Source organism: Natrix helvetica, assembly GCF_964273705.1.
Source record: "Natrix helvetica genome assembly, chromosome: 6".
In the NCBI taxonomy this organism is placed as follows: domain Eukaryota; kingdom Metazoa; phylum Chordata; class Lepidosauria; order Squamata; family Natricidae; genus Natrix; species Natrix helvetica.
Window position 1 is genome coordinate 82,680,863 of NC_138553.1, and position 12,004 is coordinate 82,692,866.

A 12,004-nucleotide genomic window follows, 5' to 3' on the forward strand; every position below is an offset into this window, starting at 1 on the left:
TTCAAAGGAGAAAGTGTACCCAGAAACCAGAGCTAAAATTATTTTCTGTTTATCGATGCAAACAAGAACACAGAGTGAAACATTAAATTTATAAAGTAACCATCCCTTTTTGTTTTAAGATTCTAAAGTTTCATGCAGTTTTCAAAGTTGCCCGTTTCAACATCTGCAACTGGGAGGAAAAACATCAGTGGTGTTGCAATTTAAATAAAGTAACTGAAATTAATTTATAGCTAAAGTGATTGTTGGAAATAGTCATAGAAATTAACATCTTTTACTGATTACAGGATTACAGTTGGAAGGGAATCGTCAAGGTCTTCTAGTTCAATCTTCTGAAGGAAGGAAGGAAGGAAGGAAGGAAGGAAGGAAGGAAGGAAGGAAGGATAACAGCATAACAGAATAACAGAATTGGAAGGGACCTTGGAGGTCTTCTAGTCCAACCCCTTGCTCAAGCAAGAAACCCCATTTTGAACAAGTGGCTGTCCAATCTCTTCTTAAAAACCTCCAGCCACAACTTCTGGTGGCAAGCTGTTCCACTGTTTATTGTTCTAATCGTTGGGAAACTTCTCCTTAGTTCAAGGTTGCTTCTCTCCTTGATGAGTTTTCATCCATTGTTTTTTGTCCTGCCTTCAGGTGCTTTGGAGAACAGGTGGATCCCCTCTTCTTTGTGGCAGCTCTTCAAATATTGCAACATGGCTATCGTGAGCCCTGCGTAATTAAAGAATTAAAATTTAAATGGACTCTTTTAAAGTCGGAAGACGAAGTCTTTAAACGTAAAATCCCCACTTACACTACAAAGAAAAAATAGCTTGAGAGAAAGAAAGCTTGAATAAATCTCAATTGGTTACATTTTTGGTGTACAATGAATATTTAAGCAGCAAGTCCTCAACAATATTTTGAATTGATAAGGTCTAGGACAGGGGTGAGCCCACCTGTGGCTCTGGAGCCACAGGTGGCTCTCTCATCCCTCTGCTGCGGCTCCCTGTCACCGATCAGGTCCACAATTGATAGGGCTTTCGGTTAGGACAGGTGCAGGAAAAAGGGTGCCACACTAGGAGGAGACTCTATGGTGGGGGAACTGGACTTCTGGCTAGCAGAGGAAAAAGGACGTGCTAGGAGGAGACTCTATGGTGGGGGAACTGGACATCCGGTCAGCTCCCAGAATTGAACGGGAGGCTTTCGGTTAGGACCTTTGTGGCACTTTGAGTGTTTAAGGTTGCCGACCCCACTTAGGAGAGCAGCTTCTTGCAATGTTCTACCTGGTTCTCTTCCTCCAATCATAACGATGTAAAAAAAATTAAAAAAAATAGCTTGCACATATACATTGAAAGAACGAATGAATAAATAAATAATTCAGCACTCCAAGTATTTGTCAAAATGTAACACAGTGAGCTTGGATCAAAGCGAAGGCTCCATTTGGTTCAATCTAATTGCATTTGGCACTCCGAAGCTAAAAGAAAGTGTGATCTATTGGCATTCCATCCCTGGTCTTCATGTCGGGATCGTAGCAGCTTCATCCAGATCTGAGTCTGAATTGGGAGGGGGGAGAAAGGGTGAGCAGAGACCTCCGTTGTTGTCAAAACCACAACAAACAGTCGTCCTGGCGCCTGTTGTCAAATGCATAGATATAGCCTGCCTTGACATTTTATTGGGATTTTTAAAAAGACAGCCAGAAAAGCTGGCAGGCTGAGGGACCTTTCCCAAATTGTAGGAAACAGTGGAAAACCAAATCTGTACCCATGCCAAAAAAACCCAACCCACCGTTCATGGATGTTATCAAGGCAAGATGAGTTAGGGAAATTGACTTTGCCAGGCCATAATGATGCTACAGTGAAAAGGGTTAGAATAAGAATGGACCATAGAGGACCATAGACTACTGCAAGGGCCCCCAGTGGTGAAGATATATTGGTCAGATATTAGAACTGCAGACTACAAAAAGCAGGAAATAAATGAGAAGGAGGAGGAAGGGGAGGAGGAAGAGGAGGAGAACAAGATATTGTAGACAGGAGAAAGAGACAACAAGGTGAAGGGGATTATAGAAAGGAGGAGAAGGAGGAGGAGAAGGAGAAGAAGATACTGTAGACAGGAGGAGGAGGAGGAGGCAAGAAGGTGAAAGGGATTATAGAAAGAAGGAGGAGAAAGAGAAGGAGGAGGAGGAAATGGAGAAGGAGAAGATATTGTAGAGAGGAGAAAGAGACAACAAGGTGAAGGGGATTATAGAAAGGAGGAGGAGGAGGAGGAGGAGGAGGAGGAGGAGGAGGAGGAGGAGGAGGAGGAGGAGGAGGAGGAGGAGGAGGAGGAGGAGATATGGTAGACAGGATGAGGAGGAGGAGAGAAGAAGGTGATTATAGAGAGGAGGAGGAAAAGGAGAATGAAGGAGAAGGAGAAGATACTGTAGACAGGAGAAGGAGGCAAGAAGGTGAAGGGGATTATAGAGGAGGAGGAGGAGAAAGGAAGAGAAGGGGGAGGGGGAGGGGAGGGAGAAGGAGAAAGGGAGGAGGGGGGAAGGAGAAGAAGTGGAAGTGACATGAAGGGAGAGGGAGGGAAGAAGAAAGGAGATTGAGGAAGGAGAGGGAAAGGGAGAAGGAGAAGGTATACAGCAAAACGAGGAGGAGGAAGAGGAGGAGGAGAATGAGAAAGGAACAATGACACAGGCAACAATTCTATTAGCACTGATAAAATCTTGATTAATAATTCCCCCTTAGAAGATTATAATGCCTCAATAATAAAGAACCGACATTTAGTTAATCATTGCCAAGTTTCACTAACCATGATTAATACTATATTCTTCTAATGCACTAATAGGTTAATCAAAACTGGGACGTGTTCATTGGCAAGAATTTTAACGAACGCCTGCTTTCATGTATTCCAATGTTACTTTTTTTTCCCTTTAAGAAAAATATCTTTCCTATCCCACATTCACAGGAACGTATTGTGGAAGGAGACTATATTTAAAAGCAGAAAATTCATAGCATCTTTCCCGAAGTGACGATAAACCATTCCAGATATTTTGGGGGGTGGTTGTGTGTACGAATGAAATATGATCCTAACACAAGGTTGTCTGTCTGGAAAATCATGTCAAATCCTCTTTTAAAATCTATGGCACATATTTTCTCTCTCTCTCTCTCTCTCTCTTTCTCTTTCTTTCAACCGTAAAATGCCATCCTTGGGGAGTCGACCGATTTCCATCAGAAATCACAGCAGCATGGAACCTCTCCGTGGCATTAAAATTCATATTGCGCTAGAACAAGGAACATGTGTGAAGGGATGCTACATATATGAATCGGAAACTGCCGGCCGGGAACAAAACCAAAGAAGCCAGGATACCATTCTATTTGAGAGAGTGCCACTGAAATTTCACGTCACTTACATGACAAGAAGCCATAAGGCAGAATGCGTGTAATAGGATTTATTCTGAAATATAATCCAGCCGTATTAATAACCACCCTAAAGGGACAATGGCCGAGGGAATCACAAAGAATTTTGCCGAATGCAAGCCCTTTCTCCAAGAAAGTTTGGACAGACCGAGTTGGATGGGAACTTGTTGGTCATCTAGTCCCTCAGCCAAGCAGGAGACCTTCCACCATTTCTGACAGGTGGCTGTCCAGTCTGTTCTTGGAAGCTTTCAGGGATGAAGCTTCCACAACTTCTGAAGGCAACTTCTCTTCCATGGGTTGACTGTCCTCACTGTCAGGAAATCCCTCCTTATTTCTAGGTTGAATCTTTCCTTGATCGGTTTCCATCCATCATTTGTGGAGAAGAAAGTCCACAATTGTGGACAAGAAATTGTGGACAAGAAAGTCCACAGATGAAAATCCTAATCTAGTCTAGTCTAGTTCATTCCACTCCACTCCATTCCACTCCCTACCTTACCCTACTCCATTCCACTCCTCTCCACTCCCTACTCAACCCTACCTTACTCCACTCCACTCCACTCTCTACCCTACCCTACTCTACCCTACCTTGCCCTACCTTACTCTAATCTACTCTGCTTTGCTCTGCTCTACTCCATTCCATTCCCCTGCATTGCCCTCCCTACCCTACCCTACCCTACCTTACCTTACTCCATTCCATCCCATTCCATCCCATTCTGTTCAATTAAATATACCAGTATCTCTGAGCTATTGAAATGAAACTAATTTCTGAAGATACTCAATGTTTTACACATCTCACTAATAAACAAAAACAAAAAATAAGACGTTAAAGAGAGAGAAAGTAAGCAGTACCAGATGAGTGCATGAAACAAATTGCTCAACACAAACACACACATACAGAGATGCCAACACGTGAATATAATAATTCATTCTAACACGGATATTAAAAACTCAGCAAATATTCTCTTCAGTTAAAAGACCTTTCAGTGTCTCTTCCTCCCTTCATTTTCTGAAATATCTGCCTGATCAGAACAGCTGAAATCCTGGACTGATGTCAACAGACAATGAAACAAAAATCTACAATTTTATGTGCAGACGTCCACAACTGAGATTGTGTTTATTTAATAAATCAAATTCTTGGTCCTGCTTCAAGGGTTTTATTAAGTTAGGGAAAGTATATGATTTTCCCCCTTGTATTTCATGATTCTTTTACATGCGCATACATTTATATTAAATGGAGTCTAATTTAGGACTATAGTGAATATTTGATATTCCCTTAAAGAATTCATATCAATCTTGTACATTGGAACAATATCATACCCAGGTTTCCATCAGAATCCCTATTATAAACTTTGAAAAAGTGCCTTAAAATCATTCATAAGTGCCAAGCTGAGCTTTATTATCAATGTTAGGCCAAATGTTAAGTCATTACATTCAAATATCATCCAATTAATTATGTTTTATGGCAGTTCAAAATTAGAGCGAGTAACTCCGAAGTCATTTTAAGGAAGCCTTCTTGACTGATTGCACGCATCTTCTGTTATGCCGAAGTTTACACCTCTAAGTCAAAGTTCTCTGGTAATCAGAATATCAGAGTTGGAAGGGACCTTGGAGGTCTTCTAGTCCAACCCCCTGCTCAAGCAAGAGACCCTGTACCATTCTGGACCAAACTTCCAGTGTTGTAGTATTCACAACTTCTGGAGGCAGGTTGTTCCACTGATTAATTGTTCTAACTGTCAGGAAGTTTATCCTTAGTTCTAAGTTGCTTCTCTCCTTGATTAGTTTCCACCCATTGCTTCTTGTCCTTCCTTCAGGTGCCTTGGAGAATAGTTTGACTCCCTCTTCTTTGTGGCAACCCCTGAGATATTGGAAGACTGCTATCATGTCTCCCCTAGTCCTCCTTTTCATTAAACTAGACATACCCAGTTCCTGCAACCGTTCTTCATATGTTTTAGTCTCCAGTCCCCTAATCCTCTTCGTTGCTCTTCTCTGCACTCTTTCTAGAGTCTCAAAATCTTTTTTATAATCTGTTGACCAGAACTGGCTACAAGTATTCCAAATGTTGAACAGTTCATTGTATGTTTTAGCCTCCAATCATCCCCTAATCCTCTTTGTTGCTCTTCTCTGCACTCTTTCTAGAGTCTCCACATCTTTTCTACACCGTGGCGACCAAAACTGGATGCAGTTATGTTATTCCTCACTTAGGAAATTTCTTTTATTTTCCCCCTCTGCAGAAGTAATTAAGGACCACAGCTTTGTTTTCCACACTCTTTGTGGCTATGAAGTCTTCTCCATCTCATTTGAAAACCTCAGTCTGATCTCTGCCTTTGAATTTTACAATCAGTCTTTCTGTCATCGGGTTGCTAATTGGCTGCTGGGGAAATCCCAGGAGCCTGACAAAAGGAAGTAAGAATCGCAGGTAATTACTAGAACGGGATTCCTTTTGCACTTTGGAAGCATCTTCACATCATTCTCAGATGTGTGAATAATGCATTAGTGACCAGAGGGATTCATTCATTGCTGTAGAAGGTCTACTTCCTGGAGACGTTACATTACTACCATCTGCTTTTAACAGAATAAACAGAATAGCTGAGTTGGAAGGGACCTTGGAGGTCTTCTAGTCCAACCCCTTGTTGAAGCAGAAGGCCTTATACCATTTCAGACAAATGGCCATCCAGTCTCGTCTTAAACACCTCCAGTGATGGAGTACCCACAACTTCTGGAAGCAATTGAGACATTCCATCGGTTAATTGTTCCCACTGTTAGGAAGCTTCTCCTTAATTCTAGGTTGGATCGCTCCTTGATAGGTTTCCATCCTTGATCAGTTTCTATGCTTCTTGTGCTTTGGAAAATAAGTTGACCCCCTTTTCTTTGTCACAGCCCCTCAAATGTTGCAACCCTGCTTTCACTTCATTTCTAGTCCTTCTTTTCACTAGACTAGACATACCCTATTAACAGATTAACAGAGTTGGAAGGGACCCAGTCCACCACCCACCCCCGCCCAAGCAGGAGACCCTACACCTTCTGACAGATCCTCCAAAACCATGAGAGCTTCTGTGTCAGGGGTCCTCAAACTTTTTAAACAGGGGGCCAATTCATGGTACTTCAGACTATTGGGGGGGGCGTGGCTAGGTGGTCATGTGACTGGGTGGGCATGGCCAATTTAACAGTCCATTGAACAATACACACAAATTTAACTTTAATTTGTTTTGCTCCTGGGGGTGTTTTAGTTGCTTTTGTTTGCAAGTTGCTCATTGGGTTGCCTTTTCTTTTTACTAGATCGTGTTTTTTTTTCCAGTTGTTTAGGAGTCTAGTGGTCAACTTCAGGAAACTCAGTTTTGTAGCCCCAAGGAGCTTGAGAAATCTCTCTTCCTCTCTCTCTACCTCTCTCTCTTTCTTTCTCTTTCTTTCTCTCTCCCTCTCTCTGTCTCTTTCTGTCTATCTCCCTCTCTCCCTCCCTCTCTTCTCTCTCTCTCTACATCCCTCTCTTTGTTTATTGCTCTCTATTTATTTATCTATCTATCTTCTGGAGGTGGGGGAAGTGAAAAATGGGCCCATTTTTTGGCCTCCTGAGGCATCTATGCATGCCATTCTTCACCTCCCCCACTTCCAGAAGAATTCTGCAGGCAAAAAAAAGGGAGAAAAAGCTTGTTTTTTTGGCCAAAAACAGGCCATTTTCACCTGTTTTTTGGCCTCCTGGCCCAAAAAGGGTGAGCGGGGCAGCCTCGTGGTTCCATGTGGGCCAGATTAATGGCTTTGGTGGGCCACATGAGGCCCCCGGGCCGTAGTTTGAAGACTCATACTCTACCTTGTTGTTCCAATTTATGATAGATCTAAGCGATGAATGCTTCAAGCTATGAAACCATCAGAAAGCATGACATGTGGCAACCGGAACCGCATAAAATGACCTAATCTGTAAAATGAACATGGCTAGACTTTCCTCCCAAAGTTGACAGGCTAGCAAAAGTCTACGAAGTAGAAAGGGAAATTCGAGCAGATTTCGAAAGCACTGGCTCTGTTTTGTGAAGCTTGTATAAAGTCCTGGGCAATCATTGACCCTACATGCAGAGATGCCATGTTCTCAGAACAGAATGAATGTTATCTGGATTCTTTTTTCCTTTGGGCCTACTTTATAAATTAGACAATTAAAGACCTTAGTAATCTCTCTTGTAAAAAGCTCCTTGCATTGCTTCTGGATTGACTAAGTTTAGTCCCATTGCACAAAGATGATTCTTCTTCTTCTTCTTCTTCTTCTTCTTCTTCTTCTTCTTCTTCTTCTTCTTCTTCTTCTTCTTCTTCTTCTTCTTCTTCTTCTTCTTCTTCTTCTTCTTCTTCTTCTTCTTCTTCTTCTTCTTCTTCTTCTTCTTCTTCTTCTTCTTCTTCTTCTTTTTCTCCTCCTCCTCCTCCTCCTCCTCCTCCTCTTCTTCTTCTTCTCCTCCTCCTCCTCCTCCTCCTCCTCCTCCTCCTCCTCCTCCTCTTCTTCTTCTTCTTCTTCTTCTCCTCCTCCTCCTCCTCCTCCTCCTTCCTCCTCCTTCTCCTCCTCCTCTTCAGAAATAAAGTAGAAAGTAGACTCACATTTTGTGCAAAGCATCTTAGGCACATCTGCAAAGCCACTATCTTGCATAATCTGCAGGACCAATTCATTATCAAATATTGCTGCATAAGCTACAAGCAAACCTGATTCTGAAGAGAGAGAGAATGGGGTACAGCATGAGCCCCAAAGCTTGGAAGAATAAACCTTTAATCCTAGTGACCGACTCACATTGGATCCTGTGAATCTGTTCACCTTAAATGAATTGTGTTTTCTGTCATCGCTATATTTGGGGAGTTCTATGCCCCGTTGAATCAACAAAACTTTCTTAGTTTTGGTTTTTGCTATCCTTTTGAAGAACACGTTGCTTCCCATTCAAGAAGCTTCTTCAGTTCTGGAGTTCTGAACTGAAGAACCTTCTTGGAAGAGAAGCAAAACATCTTCAAAGAGTGGGGAGGGAAAGCAAGAAAGTCCACAGATGAAGGTCAATACAGATGTCCCAAGAAAGTCCTGCAAGAAAGTCCAAAAGTTCTATAAGGAAGTCCAGTGGCCTTTTGGAAAAAGCACCTTTGGGACAACCATGACCTGGATGATTGAGGCTCTCCAGAAACATCTCTTGAACTTCACATTCTTTCTCGGGTCTTCTACATAAGCCAGTTGAGCTAATGGTCTGGATGATCTTCCATGCTGACTTCCCTTCCTGCCCTATAAATAACCCATCATGATGATCAGCTACTTTCTTGTCCCTTGATCTCATTTCATCCAGCTGGTTTCTCAGAGGGCTCCCGTGACCTCAAGTTCACTTTCACTTCCTAATGATCCTCATTGTTAGAGCACAACCACCAACCTATTTAGCAACTTGGAAAGGGGTGGTTGGTTCCTCTTCTGGAGATATTTTCCTAATGCACATGGTGTGCCACCTTCCCCTTCGGGGGGGCGGGGTGTCACGTGGGGATGTTTCACAACATAGTTAAACCAAAACAAGAGATGTAGGACACCATTCTGGAGTTTAGTATTTCCTTTTCTAAAAGAATCCCAGGCCATCATTGCCAAAAGCTGAAGACTGGGCTAAAATGAAAAAGAGAGAGAGAGGAAGGGAGGGAGGGAAGGAAGGAAGGAAGGAAGGAAGGAAGGAAGGAAGGAAGGAAGGAAGGAAAAAGGGAAGAAGACAGAAAGGCAGAAAGGGAAGGAAGGAAGGAAGGAAAGCAGGAAGGTTTGAAAGCAGGAAGGAAGGAGGGAGGGAAGGAGGAAAGAAAGAAAGAAAGAAAGAAAGAAAGAAAGAAAGAAAGAAAGAAAGAAAGAAAGAAGGAAGGAAGGAAGGAAGGAAGGAAGGTAAGAAAATAAGGAAATAAGAAAGAGGGAGGGAGAGAGAAAGGTAAAAGGGGGGAAAGGAAAAAAAGGGAAGACAGAAAGGCAGAAAGGGAAAGGAAGGGAAGAAGGAAGGAAGGAAAGAAAGAAAGAAAGAAAGAAAGAAAGAAAGAAAGAAAGAAAGAAAGAAAGAAAGAAAGAAAGAAAGAAAGAAAGAAGACTGCTATCATGTCTCCCCTGGTCCTTCTCTTCCCTCGACTAGTCATGCAACCGTTCATCATATGTTGAACAGTTCATCATATGTTTTAGCCTCCAGTCCCCTAATCCTCTTGGTTGCTCTTCTCTGCACAATTTCTAGAGTCTCAACATCGTTTTTATAGCGTGGTGACCAAAACTGGATGCAGGATTCCACGTGTGGCCTTACTAAAGCTTCATAGAGTGGTATTATTGCCTCCCTTGATCTTGATTGCATCCCCATGTTAATGTAGCTTATATGTAAGCAGTGGTTAAAAAAGATGGCTACCATAAATGAAACCCTGGGCAATTCTGGGGTGCAGTTTGAAGCTTTGGTCCTCCTGATTACAAACAACATCTCTGCTTTTTAAAAAACTAGATCTTGTGGAGAATGTTCTGGTGAATGATGGGAGATGCTATGGATCAGGTCAACGCAGTGATGCCATCTGGTGGGCCCATGGAGGCAAGCTTCCTCTGTTATGGTCCTCTCCCTCAAGAATAGTTCTTGACTTACAACACTTCATTTAGTGGCCGCTCAAAGGTACAACGGCACTGAAAAAAGTGAATTATGTCCATTTTTCATACTTACGACCGTTGCAGCATTCACCATGGTCGTCTGATGAAAATTCAGATGTTTGGCAATGGACTCCTGTTTATGACGCTCACTGCGTCCTGGTGATCAAACGATCCCCTTCTGCGACCTTGTGAGGAGTCAATGAGGAAGCCAGATTCACTTAACAACCGTATTACTAGCTTAATTAACAACTGTGGTGATTCACTTAACAACTGTGGCAAGAAAGGTCGTAAAATGGGACAGGTGAGGAGGAGGCCTGTTGGACATTTCGTTCCCTTGTTTACCTTGCTGATTGTCTCTGTTGTATGGTAGGTGCAGAGGTGGATGTCACATAATTTTACCACCGGTTCGCCGGACACCAAAAATGTGAGTGTGTGCGGCTTGTACTTCTGCACGTGGCTTAGAAAATGTGGCTAAATAGGATGGCATAATGCCAGGGCGGGTGGGCAGGCACCCACAGGTCACCACTACCGGGTCACCAAAACCTGCCCAAACCGGCTGAATACCACCATTGCAGAAGTGGTATTCAGCAGGTTCTGACCAGTTCTGGAGAACCGGTAGTGAAATTTTGAGTAGTTTGGAGAACCAGTAAATGCCACCTCTGTCCCTGTCCCCATCTCTTCTCTACCTCCTAAGTCCCAGCTGATCGAGAGGGAATGGGGATTTTGCAATATCTTTCCCCTGAAGTGGGGAGGGATGGAGATTTTACAGTATCCTTTTCCTGGAGTGGGAAGAGAATGGAGATTTTACAGTATCCTTCCCCTGGAGTGGGGAAGAAATGGAGATTTCATAGTATCCTTCCCCTAGAGTGGGAAGAGAATGGGGATTTTGCAATATCCTTCCCCTGGAGTGGGGAGGGAATGGGGATTTTGCAACATCCTTCCCCTGGAGTGGGAAGAGAATGGAGATTTTACAGTATCCTTCCCCTGAAGTGGGGAGGGATGGAGATTTTACAGTAACCTTCCCCTGCCATGCTCACCAAGACATGCCCACCAAGCCACATCATGCCAATCAAGCCACGCCACAGAACTGGTAGTAAAAAAATTTGAATCCCACCACTGCACCACTGGGTATGTAAATGTTATACAAACATTCTCCCTCTATCGCAACCTTATCCGTTGGCTTCAGTGAGCCTGAGAATATTACCATTTCTAGACTTGTCCTAAGTGGTTTTGGATTCCTGATCTGATCCTTCCTTTTAAGTAAGAAGCCAAAATTGGCTTTTAAAGCTCCTGGATAGGTGCCCACTATTCCATCTTCAAACTTTGAGTTCCAGGTGGTGCCAGGAAAAACCGTTACAAGACTAAATTCACTTTCAACCTATTGTAAGGTTGCTGTCTTAGTCAAGGGCTGACATTTACCAATGTAGAAGGAGACCAAATTTCCCCTCTAAGGAGTTTCAAGAATGGCCCTGCCATTACTGGGTCAATAATATGCCTTCATAATTTATTGCCACTATGATGGCAGGGTGATCCTAACATTCCTTGGAGATCTATATGAATGGAATGGAATAGAATAGAATAGAATAGAATAGAATAGAATAGAATGGAATGGAATGGAATGGAATGGAATGGAAGGGAAGGGAAGGGAAGGGAAGGGAAGGGAAGGGAAGGGAAGGGAATAGAATAGAAAATGGAATGGAATGGAATGGAATAGAATAGAATGGGATGGAATGGAAATGGAATGGAATGGAATGGAATGGAATGGAACTGAATGGAATTGAAGAGAACAGAATAGAGAATGGAATGGAATAGAATAGGAATAGAATAGAATAGCAATATAGAATAGAATAGAATGGAATGGAATAGAATGGAACAGAACAGAACAGAATAGAAAATGGAATGGAATGGAATAGAATAGAATAGAATAGAATAGAATATGAATGGAATGGAACTGAACAGAATTGAAAATAACAGAATAGAGAATGGAATGGAATAGAATAGGAATAGAATACAATAGCAATAGAATAGAATAGAATAGAATGGA

The 12,004-nt window shown here is 42.5% G+C and overlaps 1 protein-coding gene across 1 annotated transcript in view; it reads right to left on the bottom strand.

Moving 5' to 3' along the window:
• Positions 1-606: 606 nt before the first annotated feature.
• CACNA2D1 (calcium voltage-gated channel auxiliary subunit alpha2delta 1) overlaps positions 607-12,004 on the bottom strand; it is a 333,903-nt gene continuing 322,505 nt past the window's right edge. The window contains exon 40 of the mRNA XM_081957523.1: positions 607-705. Within this exon, the coding sequence (XP_081813649.1) occupies positions 694-705 (12 nt within the window). The 3' untranslated portion in view covers positions 607-693. The remainder of the gene's footprint in view (positions 706-12,004) is intronic.